Genomic DNA, 16670 nt, shown 5'->3' with positions numbered 1-16670 from the left:
GAAGGCAGACGAAAAGAGGAAGGTCTTGAGGTGCTTCCGGTATCGGAGATGGTTCTCCTCAAGTTTTAGAGTGGCAGGGAGGCTGTTCCAGAGGAGGCCCCAGCCGAAGACAGAAATCTACCCCCATCTCGTTTCTTAGAAAAACGACTGACCCTAAGTGAGTTGGAGGTAAAGGAGCGAAGAGCTCGAGAGGGGAGGTATTTGAGGAGGGATAGCTGAAGGTATTTTGGACCCAGGCCCCAGAAAGCCTTGTGGACTATGCAGAGGGTTTTGAATTTAATCCTTGCATCCACTGGGAGCCAGTGGAGAGATTTCAGAGCTGGAGAGATACGATGCCAGGGCTTGAGGCCATGGACAAGTCTCACAGTCATGTTCTGGATTAGTTGCAGAGGGCGGAGAGTAGAGGCAGGTAGATTTAGAAAGAGGCTGTTACAAGCTAGAGAGAACCAGAGCTTGAGATACCATGAGCTTCTGGGGGAAGGAGAGGAAAGGCAGAGTACCTCTGAGGAGGTGCAGTCAAAAATTTGACTTTTTAGAGACCTCAGAGATGTGGGCGGAGAAGGAAAGGGTGGAGTCAAAGATGACTCTTTGGGAGGGAGTAAGACTTTGTCAGATGAGACATGGTATCCCCCTTTCCCTTCTAGGTATGGCCCCTCCATTCCTCATGCCTTTATGACATATTTTTATGTAGAAAAAGGGGACAACAAACTTATTATCCCTTGCATGTCCATGACTCAAGCCCCACTACTGGAATGAGGAATAGGGATAGAGGGATGAAGATCTGCAAAGCCGAAAAGCAACAGCACGCTCTAGTTGTTGGAAGGACTGGTTACCTGGTGGGATCTGTAAATCCCCAACAGCTGATATGGAAGAGAGAGAAGCTGACAAGAGCAGCCGCCTCCCGTTTGAAGAAGGAACGGCTCCACGAGAGCCCAGCTGCATGCACGGCCTGCAAAAGAGGGAGAAGCAGACTAAGTGCTGCCCACCGCTGAAGGACTGCCAATACTGACGAAATGCAGGCGAATCAGAGCCCTCACATTGCCTGGGCAGTGACAGTTGAACACTGCCTCCAGACCTTGCAAGCCAGGCAAAGAGCGGGGAAAATACAGGACGCTTGTCCAACCTGCCGGCGAGTTACAACAGCCATGAAATCTTGCGAAGGATGCCGAAGCAGCTGCACATAACCAATGAGTCCAGCTGGGGAAGGTTGGACACCAGGGCATTTCATGGCAAGTGCTGTGCACCGTGGGAGTGGGTTGAAAGCCCTATAGAGGTGACAAAAAGTCATAAACTGTTGAGAGCAGGGTTACTGACCGACTGGATACTGAATGCATGGAAAAGGCTGAGGGATAAGAAACAGTGTGAGTCTGGAACCCACACTCAAGCTGAGAAACCTGTAATTAGCCCTGACTTTTGATATAAAGTCCTGGCAGGAATGTATTCCAGGTGAAGAGCGGATCTGAAATCTACACCCATAAAGAGTTGTGTAAAGGAACTGTACAAAAGAGCCTGGCAGGGGAGTATACCAGGTGTTGTGTGAGTCTGGGACTTGTACCCAAGTAGTGGAACTCCCAAGGAAGATTCATGCCCTTAGGATTTTGAATTGTGTTTGTGTTATTTTGAAGAGAGAATCCAAAGGAAGATTCATGCCTTTAGGATTTTGGATTGTGTTATATGTGGAAAGGACCTGGGTAAGGGAGTCATTTCCCCGGGAGTCAATGGCAACACCAAGACGGGATTGTTATTCTTTTGGGCTACAAAGAACTTGCTCATTGTTTTTGAACTTTTGTTTTGGTGAAGAGAAACCTGGGGAAGGGAGCTATTCCCTGGAACTGTGAACCCTACCAATTGAAACTTGAAAACAATACAAATGGCTATCCATCTTTGATAAAATCCAGCTCAAAACGTCCTCCCTGACATACAAGTGCCTGAATAATAGAGTTCCTCTATACCTTACTGACAGACTCTGTAGAAAAACCTCTCTCAGACCGACCAGAACAGCTAACTCTAATTGCCTCCAAGTACCACGATTTAAACTCTCCACTATTGGAGGACACAGCTTCCCAGTTAAGGCTGCGCAACTGTGGAACTCCTTACCTCCTGGTATTAGAGAACCTCAGTCCTTCTCTAAATTCAGACAAAATCTAATTAACTGGCTAAAAGAAAATGATTAATAATTGCTTGTTTATCACTCTCTTGACGCATTATACCCACCATCACATAAACCCCTTTGATCATCTATTCGCTCATCTTGTGTTAATCCCCTGGGACACCCTCTATGATATATTGTGATCACTTAATTCTATTTGCTCATGTAATTTACACTGTATATATGTCGAGGTATCTCATGTACCTCTTTGTTCCATAGGGATTTCATGTTCCCATGTAACCTCTCTGTATATACGTTAATGTATTCCTTGCACCTATTGTTGCTCATGCATTCCATGTATCCATGTATCCAAGCTTAACATATCCTTTGTATCCTGCGCCCTGATGTCCCTGGGTCTGGTGTGCATTATAAATAATAAACTAAACTAAACTAAAACTCTGTCGGATTTATACCTTTTTGTTGAATTTGAGCATTTGTTCACCTTTCGAGCCACAGATGTTACCCTTAGTACCTTATCATTACTTTTACAATGAGAGGACTAGGATAGGGTTTCAGAAACAGACATTTTTGCTTTGGATGTCATGACACAAGACAAATCCTTAATTTTTGGTTTAGGTAGGGAAATATGTCCTATAATAGGGACAGTGAGGCATTTCCCAACCTCTTTATTATTGGAATAAAAGTTTGTAACCGCAACCATGAGTCCTCTGTGTCCGTGCCTCATTCCTGCTTCCTCACAATACCTACAGTGCGAGACTGTGTAATTATGGTTAAGATGCATATATAGATATAGAGATGTACTCTCTCTATAGAAAGCAGTTTTTCAGATGCTCATAACTTTCACTGCTCGATGAAACACAAAAATAATAACCACAAACGAGTAAATCCGGCTCTGAAATGATTTGGATAGTTTCGTGCAATTCTGTTGAGGGACAAAATGTTAGAGGGGAGGCCAGAAAGGTTACATTTCCATGCACGCTCCCATGGAGAGTTTCTGCTCGTACCTAAACGAAATAATGCTGGATGCATTTACAACAAACCAACGTGAGAAACTGGTTTCTTTTCTCACTTGTAGTCTTCACTTTTTAAAATAACAGACAAGTGGCCAGTAATTGCAAAGATCGAGTTAGTGATAGTTTGAACTTGTGGATTACATTGTGGACCCACATAATGCTTTTTTGGACCCTGGTTGGCATTAATTTTTTAGGACTTGAATGTGTCCAGAGAACTCAATAAAAAGCTATCTGAATTGGAACATGAAAGAGAGATAATCGGATTGGTTGGAGGCAGACTGAAAAAGCTTTTATGCAGCCACCATTGTGGACTACAGGTTCTTCACTGGTCTGTGGAAGCCATTGGGAAAAAACTATTTAAGAGGAACACATTGCAGCCCTCTAGGGCATTCCACAACACTTCCCAAGGCCAGGAGGTGCCTCAGCGGGGAAGGTAACTGGAAATGATTACATTTGGCTGAAAACCCCACAGTCTGAGTGTGTAGGTTCACAGCAGTACCTGAGCGGAACTGGAGCTGGCTTCGTACAGGAGCTCTCAGTCTGGGCAAGTCTATGGACCAATCACTGGGCCAATGTGGGCCCACCGAACTGAGAAAGGGCTGAGCCACATGGAGGGTGTGAGCTCTCTGTGTGGGCCCACAGAACCAGCTCTGAGACAAAGGGTCCCGGACCAGTCTGTATAGGGCTATAGACAGCTGCCAGGCTTTCCTTCTCTGCCTGGGAATAGGTAGATTCAGGCGGGGGTAGGGCTCTGCTGGCATACGCCACTATGTGCCTTGGGTGCGTGTCCTGACCATTGGTTTGCGCTAGGATGGCACCTAGGCCCACCGGACTGGCGTCTACCACTATCTCTGTGTGCCACTCGGGGTCGAAGTATGCCAGCTTCCTCGCCTCTGTGAGGGCGTGTTTGATAGTGTCAAAAGCTGCTTGGCATTCCTCAGACCATGCAACGTGACATCTTTCTGCAGTAGGCTCCTCAGGGGTTCAGTGATGGAAGCAAAATGCGGAATGTAGCGAGCGCAGTACCCGGCCATCCCTAGGAACGATCTGATGTCGGCCACCTGGGTAGGTTTGTCCAGCTGAATGATGGTCGACACTTATTCGGGGTCAGGGGTCATTCCATCCGCTGAGAAAATGTGGCCAAAGAACTTGAGTTTGGCCTTGCTGAACCGACATTTGTCAATGTTGAGGGTTAGTCCAGCATCCTGCACTGTCCGGCATGCCTCTCTGAGAGCTTCATCAAAGCCGCAAGTTTTTCCAAAGACCAGGATGTCATCACTGTAATTAAAGGTCCCTTTTACAGGACGTATGATCTGTCGAATTGTTTCGTGAAAAATCTCAGCCACAGAGGAGATCCCAAAATTGAGCCGCTTGTAGCGGAATAGTCCATCATGGGATGCGAATGTGGTGATGGGTCGTGAATCAGGATGAAGTACCAACTGATGGTATCCCTGGTTTAGGTCTAACTTCGAGAAGAGGACGGCTTTGTTTAGCTGAACTATCATGTCCTCAATCTTGGGTCCCGGGTGTCGCTCTCGCTGAATGGCCGTGTTGGCTACCCTCGTGTCCACGCATAGTCTCAGGCGACCACCCTCTTTTGGGACAATTACGAGAGGTGAAACCCACGGTGCCGGTCCCGTGGCCCTTTCAATGATGTTGTCGCGCAGCAGTTGGTCTAGCTCTTTTGAGACTGCATCCTGTAGGTGGAATCCTACCTGACGTGGGTGTTGTGGGACTGGTTGAATGGCTGGGTCTATGTGTAGCTTAATCGGTGGGCCTTTCATTTTACCTAGTCCCTAACACAGTTGTGGGAATTCCTTGATAATGTCTTCTTTCGTGATGACAGAGCTGTCATGAGATACCATGGTACGTATTCGTCCTTGCTTATTGTCATTTGACCCTGAAGATCCGACGACATCTCCCTCTCGGACTGGTATATTGATTAGACCCAGACATGATGCCGTCCTGTAACTCAGCACCCTTTGGTGGGGCTTCTTATGACGTGAATGACGGTGTCAGTGGATTTGTCGGCGAAAGTTAGTCTCCTTTTGAATGACCCTATGCATTTCAGTGGCGCATCTGCTCCCCATTGGTATATTTTCGAAGTTGACGGGTGCAGAACTGGTTTGTTGTGAAGTGATTGAAATTCTTTTTCTCCCATGACTTTTACCGTCGCTCCTGAGTCAATCAGAAAACAAAATCGATTGTCACCAATGTCTATTGGTTTTCTGGGCGCCTCCTGGGCTTCCTGTTCATCCATTATAAGATTGACAAACTCATCATGGGCATGCGGGTCAAATGCGCTCTCGTAGTCGTAGTCCCTCTGAGAATCGAATAGCGACTCGCGTTGTATCGATGGTGGTCCATCATATTCATCTCTGACTTGCACGGTTTGTCCTTGCACCGCATATTCCTGGCTGTCTTCATCAGGATATACTTCCTCTACCACTCGTACTTATCGCCTCGGTCCTTGTGGATAGAACCGTGCCTGGTGAGTTTGGGTTGGGAACATTCTTTGGGTCGGTCTGTTCTGCGAGCTCACACCCAAACGTGGTGTGGGAAATGGTATTCCTTCCCTGCATACACACTGAAAATGTCCTTCCCTGCCACAGTTGCCACATTTTGGGAGAGCGCCGGGCAGGAACCAGCATGCGGAAATGCCATCCTACATCTGTAACATTGTCTTTGCATGCGTGGGGTCGACGTACCACTTTGGTTGCTGCTTCTGTCGTAGCTTTTGAAATTGCCAGCATTGCTTGCCGCAATGACGTCACTCTTGTCGTGTTTTGTGGAGGTATTGCTGGCCATGTGTGAGGCTTGTTTTTCTACTCTCTCCAGTATGCATGCCATTTCGCTCACCTCTTCAATAGTAACAGGTTTTTTTAGAAGCTGCTTCTGTAGCGTCGCTGACATGCATCCCTCAATCACCCTGAGTCGAAGTGCTTCATCCAGTGAAAAGGCGTCGAACTGGCAATGAGCTCCTTTGACGCAAAGTCTCGTGAGGAATTCATCTACCGTCTTGTCGCTGCGCTGCGAACATCGTTTGAAGACATATCTTTCGTAATCCCTGTTGGGGACAATGACGAGGCGCTTGTTTAAAGTGGCTATGAGACTGCCAAAGTCAGTGATTTCCGCTGTTGGAATGGTTTTAATCAGCGTTTTTATCTCTGAACCCGCCGTGTTAATGAACATACTGCGTAGACGTGGGGAGGTTTCTTCCCCTGCAGCATCAATGAAGTTATTGAAGTCCTCCAGCCATTCCACCCACCTTGCTCCTTTGTCAGCTTGAGGCGTCATGGAAAATGGGGGCGGCATGCGCCACGCGGTGGACCTCGTGACTGGAGGTGGTTGTTGCGAGCTGGAGGTAGCTTGATCTGCTGCAGTACTCATTGTGAGGCGATTGTTGTTCCTCACGGGCAGCGTACCTCTCAAGCGATGACACAGTAGGCTGGGATGACTGTGTTGTGATGATCTGTGGCACCAAATTCAGTTGGGGGGGCGCTGCTGGGTGTTTAGCTGTGGTCGTGCGGCAAGGGAAACACTTTGTGGTCATTTTTGGGCTTGCCCACATGTCACGTAATGTGACGAGGAAGAGGGTTGTAGCAGGATGAGGAGTAGTCCATAATCAAAAAATATATATTTTTTTTTTCTTTTCTGGAAATGGCCGCCGGCTCCTGGGGACCCCGTGAACATGTATTGGGACCTGGCATGTTGCCCACAACTCCGGCAGCAGCATTGATCCTGCTGCCCATGCAACGATGCGTGCGGTGGGATCACTCGCACAGCTGTTCCTCTGCTTAGTGGGACTGCAGGCGGGAGGGAGCCGGAGTCCAGGAATGGCGTTCGCCCAAGTGCGACGCACGTAGCAGGAAGGGGGATCTGCCGGCCGGTGGGATCACCGGGATATCAGGAGGAGCACGCACGGAGGGATCTCCGGCGTGGGCAGGAGGACCGCTGGCAGGAGGTTTCCTCGTCGCCAAATGTTGGGGGTTGGAAGGCCCCAATGAATACACGGACATCAGCGGGTGGAAGGACGTCTTACTTCATTTCAATACAAATACCAAGTGTTGTTCCCCGGCACTCTCCTCCTCTCACCCCGTCACTTCCTGGGGTGACGTCTCACCACCTAACGAGGGCTGCCTTAAAGGGGCAGCCACTCATAACAGAAACAAAAAGATAAATAACGGTTCTGTTCTTTTTAGGCCTTCTTTCCAACGCATCTTTGCCTCTGTCCTTGAGTGTTCAATTTGAGGATGAAGCGCCCATTAATCTATGAAAAGAATCTTAAAATATCTGTGGATTTTTATAGCCGGAATAATTTTTGACAACATTGCGCCTGTATATTATCTGTTACAAAAGCAGCAGACATATTATGATTATTATTATTGTATTTATTGAGTGCGGAACTGGCTTTGAGAAGCAACTGAGAGCTTTACAGAGGTATACAACAGTACAGATGCACAACGGATTGCATTTTGCATTTTAGATAACAACAGTCGAGTGAATATTAAATGTAAGAAGATGGAGGCAAACTGAGATATCTTGTGTGGAACAGTAGAGGGGAGACACCACGGGTCTCATTTTCAATGAAGCAGTTTGTAAAATGCATGAGAAATAAAGCATGCATAACACTTGTAGGCCTGCTTTTCATGATCCACCTATTTTTGAATGATTCGATAGTGGAGCCGGCGACCTGGATGCCAATTTACAAATCCTTCTGCCCACCCACTCTGCCCTACGAATCCGAATGCATTTCCGGCAGCAATGCAGATACATGGCGGAAGCTTAGTCAGGATTATCTAACAAGTGGGGCCTGAAGCTAAGGTAGGTGGGCCCACTGCAGTGACATTAACATCTGTAAATGCCCACAAAGCGTGCTGAGTAGGCATTTACAGATTTTGGGCGGGCCTTGCTCCCTCAGGCCCTGCCCTGTCTGCGCCTCCTATACATGGTGGGAGGCATTTACGATTGTTTACCAGGTGCAAACAGCGAACTGAAGGACGGGTCCGATCACATTTCCATGCATTGTTGGAACATTGTAGTGCAATCTATGCACTCAGGATGGAAGGGACTTTAGGCACATCTTTGCAAATAATGGGGAAGTAGAAAATGAGGGACCTTGTACGTCACTGGTTCAACAATTGATGCCTATATTTCGAGAACGGAAGAAGCTAATGGAGTCCTGAGCAGTGTAAACTGTTTTTATGAATTCATGGCCAAAAGAAGGCTAAATGGTTAGTGGGCAGTGAAGAGTCACATGGCAGACCCCTTGCTACCGCCTGCAAGGGTTAGACCGGGGATTCTGGGGATCTGCACTCTCACCTGTCAGATGAGCTTCATTCCTCCCTCTGTTGATCCATGCCACCTTATCAGACACTCTTCCACACCACGGTCAGGGAGAAAGGGAATCTGGAGTCCCAGAATGCACTTGGAGCAGTAAATAAAAAACGGAAAATTAAATGAGCCCAAATAAACCCTGCCTCTCTCTGACAATGAATCCTTAAGGAGGTAACAAGGCATCTAAACCATGTAAGAGTGATCCCTGGAGAGAGAGTAAAGACTGGAGCCCAGTTTACTATAGTGGGACAAGCAAGAGCTTACTCGGAGTGCAGGCTTTGTGGAAATACCCTATATTTACTAGTGCAGCATGACTAGATCTGTGTGGAAGAGTTCTGAACTTCATCTCCCATAATGCATCAATTGCTCGAAACAAAATCGGATCTGGAAATGAAAAATAGACAGGAGAGTGTAAAACACCAGGGGGTGCTCATTTTCTCACATGGAATGTATCCTCATGTGAAACACACAACTCGTTCCCCATGCATCAGTTGCTCAAAGCTCTTCTCTTCCCCTTTTCTTTTATCAGACATCCAGGGAAGATACCACCCTCTTCCCTTCCTCTGGTGGACTAAAGGTCTGATTCACAGAATGCTTTCCTATGGCATTGCGCCATTATAAAACACTTCTATGAATCAGGCACAGAGAGAAGAGGAGCGCTCCACCTTTTGCAGTGATCATACCTAGAAAGGAAGAGTTGCTGACTACATGCAGACTCATTACAATCTATGGAAGAAATCTTTCCGTCTCCCACTCTGAGAGAAAATCGTGATTTCTGTCCTCCAAAGTCAGATCTCGGGAGAAAGAAGACGACATCAACCACAGGGGAGGCGTAATAGCAGCCTAGCACCACCTCAGGTAAATCCCAAAATGGTGGCTCACACTTTTAAAAACGTACTTTCCCTTTTGGCTGCAGTCCAATAGAAATGATCTCTTTCAGACACCTGATCCTTCCTACCTATCGAGGGGGAAGGCCCCGGAATTCGACAGATGTGACACAGCAACAACGGGAAAGTGAAACACATGCGGGAAACCAGTTTGACTGAGAATCAGCCACCCCAAACCCTTAGAATAAGGTAGTACCAATCACAAACTGAGTCGGGCCAACTAGACAATCACGTTCCATATGAAAGAGCACAGAGGTTTGCTCAGTTGGTCCCAGATCTGGAGGCAAGATGAGTGGCAGACCTTTAGGAGGATATCCGGCCAGCGAGGATGAGGTGCTAGATTGTGAGGGTGAGGAGGAAGAGGATGATGAGGAGGTGGAGAAAGAGCAGTAAGAGGAGCAGTAGGAGGAGCAGGAGCATAGAGGGTGAATGATTTCTGCCACTGGAGCATGGCCAATCTCCACGTCATCATTGACCTCTTGCACTGTTTACACCCTGACCCAAAGGAGCACCCCCACCAGTGGGCGAATTCTTGCATTGCTTTCTCCCAGGCCAAGGAGGGTGCTCCAGTGAGAGGATAACTGTGTGGCCGAGTTCCATAGAGCCGTATGGAAGACTGCATGGCTAGGACCGGTTATAACTTAGCATGAAAAGCCCCAAGCTAGTGGGGCAGCAATACCTTACTAGAAACCAAGATCGAGGAAGGATGCAGCATGCCACACCTCTGATCTTGGGGAAACCAGATAACTTAGTGAAAGAGAACGGTGCTTTCCAAGACCTGATGGCCAACAAGTGATTGGAACCGTTTATAGTTGTGGATCTAGGGGAAGACCTGGATCCCCACATTTAATTTAGGACTTTACCTTAATAGATAAGTATAGCATGGGAAGTCCTGAATTCTCACCTTGGACATTGATTTCTTTATCCACACCCTTCACCTTGTGCTTAGTCCGTCCCTTTTAGTTCTAGCTACACGCCGTAGAGTACACTCCCTTTAGGCGTTTGCGATCCCCATCCTCACACAACTGGATAATAAACACCTTTGAACAATACCTTTGTGAATCTGTTGACATCCACATCACAGTTCTAATAAGATTTCCTACATTCATGGTCACAACAGGTTCCTTTCTTTAGATGCTTACTTTTTACTGATTGCTCAAGTGTTTCTTATTTTCATCTTGACTGTATAATAATGTAATACAACTTAATGAATGGCCTGTAAAATGTACGTATTACCATACAAATGAATGTTCGCCATACTGCACTGATGAAAAATCATTTCAAGATGTTTCTATAACTGTCCAGTGTTTACCTGTGAACATGTAGCTGGCTTCGAAGCCAAGGTCCTCCACTCGTGAATTTGTAACGAAATGAACCCAAACCCGAGGGGCTGCTATCGCAAGCGAATATGACGGAACTGAGCGGCCGCACAGTCTTGTTATCAATTCTCCATCTGCACTGTCTGGAAAAAAAAAAGGCATTTCGTTTTTTAAATAATGACTCCAATTTATAATCAGCAAATTTTAACTGCAGAAGACTAAATACAGCAGATATATGCATGTCACCGTTTTTTTTTTCTTTTCAAGAAGCTATGCATGTCACAGTTCCGTGTCATTTCATTGCGGGATGTTCTTTTGCTGGGGTTTTTACCGCAGATCTCTTTACGAAAAATTCAAATTGTCTTTTTTTTTATTTTTGGGGGATCCCCCCACCCCACCATCCCCTTTAATTGTTTTGCTATTCTGAAACACCCACACCCCAAACATATATTTGTCTAACCCCCCATAAAAATTCGATGAGTTTTTTTCTTTAAAAAAATCATGGTAAAACCCCCTGCAAAAAAAAACATCCTGCAATGAAAGGACGTCGTACTGCATGTCACATAGGTAAAATGAGAATTCAATGTTTACATAAGGGTTACTGTATGAAAGGATATCAGCAACTTTAGTATCTCTAACATGAAGATGTTAATAAACTCACTGGCATGATGTTGCTTCCCAGCCTAGATACCAAAGCTACTCCTCACTGATGATGCTCAATGAGGCTGAAACATGTCTGGGGATACTTGTCATCTAGTGCAGAAGGGATTTGACCTTGGAGTTTGGGCTGGACTGTCCCTTCTGGGGTGGGGCCAAGCCTGATTTGCATATGGTCTTTCCCCTTCTGTAATGGTTTGCAGCCTGAAAAACAATGGCCAGGAGGGTTTGCCAGAGCAATGCCAGAGGTTAGGATTGATTCAAAACCTTCCAGTCATCACTTGTTGGTTTTGCTTCCCAGTTCTGCTTCATTGATTAATGCCCAGTTGAACTAGTTCTGTGTCAACTCGATCCACCCGACATTTACCTTGCTTGAGATTCTGCAAACATTTGATTTTACCCAGAAATGTGTCTGGATAAGTTTGCGGCTCACCCTGGGGTCAACTATTAGGACCTTGTGGGAGAGGGCAGGCTGCTGCCATCCCTCATAGGACCCTTTATCATGGCCCACTGCTCTGTCAGGGTCTGTTGGTCGACCGGTGGGCAGTGGCGCATGGGGTTCTTTGGGCATTGTAGGTTCAGAGGGAAGCCCTTGGATGCAGTGGCAGGAGAAGGCAGAAGGGTGATACCCAGGGAAGGATAGCTGGTTCGTCCTCACATAACTGACGCAGACATTCTTGCAGGTTAGCAAACCTTTGAATCGTCCACCCGTGAATATTCTGTCACTCTTTATATAGTTTACCCAGGATTAGTTTGCTTTGCAAGTTACTGGTCATGTAAACATCTCTAACCATACAGATGGGAGTCTGTAAAACATTTAATACACTAACACACAAATGTCTATCCAACACTGCTCCACTATACCTGACAAAACCAATAAAGTCGAATCCTCTATACCAACCCGCTTGTCGTATGCAGGTCACTTGGCTACCCAGAGATTGAAATGAAAAAAAAAAAACAGTAGGCTGCAGCTTCCCAATTATCGCAGCCAAATACTCGAATGCCATGCCCCTGGAGCTAAGAGTAGACCCATCGCTCTGGTGCTTCCGTAGAAGTCTTAAAACCTGGCTCTTTAGCCGAGAATCCCAATAAATTGCCACACGCCTGGAGAATTGATAGCGAAATTGTTATCTAACATAATGTACCTCCCCATGAATGTACCACTGTTTAGCCCATGCATGCTAGGAATGTACTGTTGAACTGTTTAATCTATGTATGAATGTCCTGTAACTTGACTATGAATGTAATGTAACCGATTTCTTAAATTCAAACGGCCATATATTTGGGGCAGTGTAACCAAGTTCTTTTAAGTACAAGCGCTTTAATGCCTGAGGGTTAGGTGTGCTTTATAAATGTAAAAATAAATAAATAATACTACGGATACATTACTGGGTAGTAAAAAAAAACTCAGAATGAATCATGAATGATCCTCACTAATAAGCAAGCAATTCTCTATCAGCAGCTGACATATTTCACTGTCCCAACTCTGACCCCAGAGAAACCCTGAGGATTTGTTTTAGCAAAGCATTCCGAGGATTGTGGAAAAGATAGAAATCGGCAAAACCAAGGTGGGAGCAGTGAATTTTGTGCAAAAATGGAAGGATGGCAAACGATGTCCTGTTTTTCAAGGTAATAACGGAAAAATATATGGATGTGGGAAGAAATTCACTGATGTTGGCAACATGCAACTAATGGGATCTGCCTGATCCTCCTCTGGCACTGAAAGAGAGCAGGTGATTGATCACCAGTCCCTGCATTCACCGCCTGTGCTGTGCCTATAGAGAGGTTGCCACTTAGTCATCCATATGAATCGGAACCAAACAGCCTTTGATTCTGTTTGTGAATTTCATGCTACTGTGTTTTTGTATCACACCCACATCTCCCCAGCTGTCATTTCAGAGCGCCTGATCCTTGTCCATGGAGTATTGTGCCCCCACCCAGGGGGCTCCAGACCTTAGTCTGGTTGGGGAATAGTGAATGGTGTGGATGGTCCCTGACTCCCAGGTCAGCTACCCATTTAAACCTGCAGCAATAGAATCTGTGATAGCCGTGGAAGTGTGTTACCCATTTTTATATAGTAACTTAGAACTCCCTTCATGCCGGTTTTCTCATGCTTGTTAACAGAGGCTAATATGTGTATCCAGTGTGATGTTACCATCAAGTACAGAAAGTTGAAGAGCTGAGGTCCAGGGTCGGACTGGGCCATGCAATTGTCTCGGGCACCAATGAAAAGTAGGCGGCAGTTGCAAATGGCTATTCATTCCTTTTGTGACACTGTTGGAATAGTAATCAATGGAGATTTTTTGACAAAGTGTGATGCAAATTGTGCCTTTGAAAGAATATTTATTCTGCAGCACTCGTCAAATCTACCAGCCACAGAGAGAATTCACTCATCAAACTGGCCCCAATTAGCAAAAAAAGTTGGCCACTTTGAGCAAAAAACTGTCCCACGCCAGCATTTTGTGTATTTGGTTCGGCCATGGGCTTATTGCCCTGTAGGCCAGTACGAGCCTGCTAAGGGCTACCTGCCAGGACACACACCTGCGAATGAGGCTTGCACACAGTTGTCTGAAGTGAGTGCCCAATTCACTTCAGAGAACTGTGCAAGCCTCAAACTAAAATCACCAGAAATAGCCTAAGCGATTCAAGCTGCATAGCCTGATCAAAGTGAAATAGAAACTGCTCTAAACCGTATTTTAATGTAGCGTGCTGGAGACTCTGGTAGTAGGTGTGGTTGCAGGAAAAGAGCTAGCACAAATAGAAACAAAAGTGTAATCATCTTCGAAGGAAACTGGAAGTTCAGTAGGAGTTTGACACATAATGCTCAGCTATTACCATGGAAACCCTGATGCATCCGAATCCTTCCACTCGCCTGTAAGCCCACCTGTGAAAGTCTTATTCCATCGCATAATCTCCTGGTGTGGGGGCTGTCAGCTTCACTTCCTACGTTTCCCGAGGGATTTGAATCCGATTAAGGGTTTCATTTTAAGTGGGGCATGCATCCTACATCTGTGGCCCCCCCTGTCGGATTTTGATTGTTTACAGGTCAGGGCTGACAAAAGGAATAGGGCTTTGAGCGATTACTGGCGTGAGGTACACACAGAATTGAATTATAATACAATGTAACTAGCAGGGCCCAATTATGTTGGAAGCCATTTTGAACTGATGCATGTTAAAGCAAGAGAATAAGAAACAATTATTTACTGTACATTTTATATTTTGCCAAAATGAATAATGCAAACTGCCATGAATCCTTTTTAAAGAAGATACAGTCTGGTAATACCCAATTGCTTCAGCTGGCCTGCGAGGACAAGCTTGAAAGACAATTACTGAGCAGCATCTAATGATATATATGACCTTGGGTACCCTGGTTAGGTTAGAAGCCAACCCACTTATTAAAAGCACTACCTTCACTTTTATGAGATCATGGAGATGTCCAATTACTTTGCATTGAAAACTATGTGATCAAAAATGAATGAAAACACAGTGTTGTATCCTTGATGATTAGAGTGACTGAGTGAATGCAGGGCCTCATAGAATGGTGATCTGGAGCCTGGAGTGTTGGAGGCTTGGGGTTCCACAGAGTGATGGTTGGGACTTGGAGTAATGCAGGGAACCAGGACAGATGCTTGTGACCTTCTCTCCTACCTTTCATGATCTGCATCTATGTAACCAAGAACAATAAAGCATTTTCTTTTGGTACTTACCTGGGTCAGCCTGGTTCCTGCTCCATGTCATCACTGGTTCAGATACTACACACAGCTGGACTGTGAGGAAGGAGGTATTTCTTTTTCTGTTTTAAGTGCCTCTCTGTTCGTTTGAGTTTTGTCGCCCACAGTGCTGTGTTATAAGAACACTCTTAATGTGGCCTGACATAAAACAATCTGTGTGGGTGTGTTATGAGCCACCAAGTTCCAGTTCCTCTTTCTGGCTTGACTAGTAAGAAAGCAATAATGCTGGCCACCATGTATGTGCATGGCGTCTGGCATTACAATCAGTCCCCATAAGTGCCACCTGCTTTTTAAGTGAGATGGGCTATTGAGGGGGTTCTGCTGAGATATAAATTAGATCTAGGTCCTATATAGTATAATTATTATAAATAGTTATTTGGTCCTGAAACCAGAAAATAGCTGCACTTGCGCAGTGCAGTACAATTTATAGCTAGGAATTTTGTCTGGGTTGAGTGACCCAAATGTCATTTGTGCCACCTGCTTTTTACCACTGAAAAAAAGCAGATGTGAATCCATGGAGAGTCATACCTCTCTGCCTGCATCAAAATGAGACCCTTGGAGAGATGCTTGCGGTTTTCCTGCACGGAGCAGGGAAACGTGTGGAGTGGACTTTCTGCTCCGTGAGCCGTTCTTGAGGATGGCTACTAAAGTGCAGGTGGAGAGCTTGTCTTGGCCTTCTTTTCACCCTCTGTGCCATATTGCATTCAATATGAGGCTGTATTCAGTTCATTTGGGTACTGGAAAGCAGATTTTTCCCCTTGAATCTTTGGACACTGATCTGCAGAAGAACTGCCTCGATTCCTCAAGGGAAACAGTTACACGCCCCTACAAGTGTCTATACGTTCAGTAATGCTCAAACATTTCTGAGCTAGAGTAAAACAGATGACGCTGTTTCCTACCTGCCACCTTCACTAGTGTGCATGTTTTGTCCCGTCCAAAAGATACTGATCCTAATATCTCATATAGTTAATGGGGCATGGAAACTGCCTCCCGTTTCTTAAACCCCTTAGTCTCACGCATGTCAGCACCCAGTTAATGGTCGCAAACATATGCAGAGCCTGATCCAGTGCAATCCCTTGCCATTGCAGGCTTGCTCCTTAAATATAGAAGCACAACAAGCAGGTGCTGTTGTTAACAATCTTAAAAAACAAATTAAAAAAGCAATTTCTATGGGGAATTTCCTAGAAGCAGCAGGAGATGTCATGGCACATCCCGAGTTACTAGCCTTCTACAATAAAAAGTTGCTAGCTTGCTTTGGAATGCAACACAATATCCCTGAATGCTGGCCCAACACAATAGACTCCATCTGACTTCCTCTGGATGCACCAGCACAGATAGCAAGTCCTGGAGTCTGAAGCGAATGGCAAGAGGTTTGGTAAGGCAACTCACAATGACCTCACAGAATGGCCCAGCCCCTGTCCTTGTTCCTTGTGCTGGGAAAAAGGTAACACATCTCCATACTAGCCCTGAGCAGTGTTAAGCACCGTACAAACAAAAAATAACAATATTTTTTATTTTTTATATTTGTGTTTTGTACAGCAACACTTACAAACACAACTGCTTCAGAGAACCTGGAGGGTTGTGGGAGGCAGGGTGGAAGGTGGGTATGAGGAGGA

General features: G+C 45.7%; 1 protein-coding gene across 1 annotated transcript in view; it reads right to left on the bottom strand.

Annotated features, from left to right (window-relative positions):
- Positions 1-16670, bottom strand: part of CUBN (cubilin) — a 1794835-nt gene that overhangs the window by 393724 nt on the left and 1384441 nt on the right. The window contains exon 51 of the mRNA XM_069648353.1: positions 10660-10809. Within this exon, the coding sequence (XP_069504454.1) occupies positions 10660-10809 (150 nt within the window). The remainder of the gene's footprint in view (positions 1-10659; positions 10810-16670) is intronic.

The sequence above is a fragment of the Ambystoma mexicanum genome, chromosome 2q (genome assembly GCF_040938575.1).
Source record: "Ambystoma mexicanum isolate Mex_15411 chromosome 2q, UKY_AmexF1_1, whole genome shotgun sequence".
In the NCBI taxonomy this organism is placed as follows: Eukaryota; Metazoa; Chordata; class Amphibia; order Caudata; family Ambystomatidae; genus Ambystoma; species Ambystoma mexicanum.
This window is presented reverse-complemented; position numbering and strand designations above follow the sequence as displayed.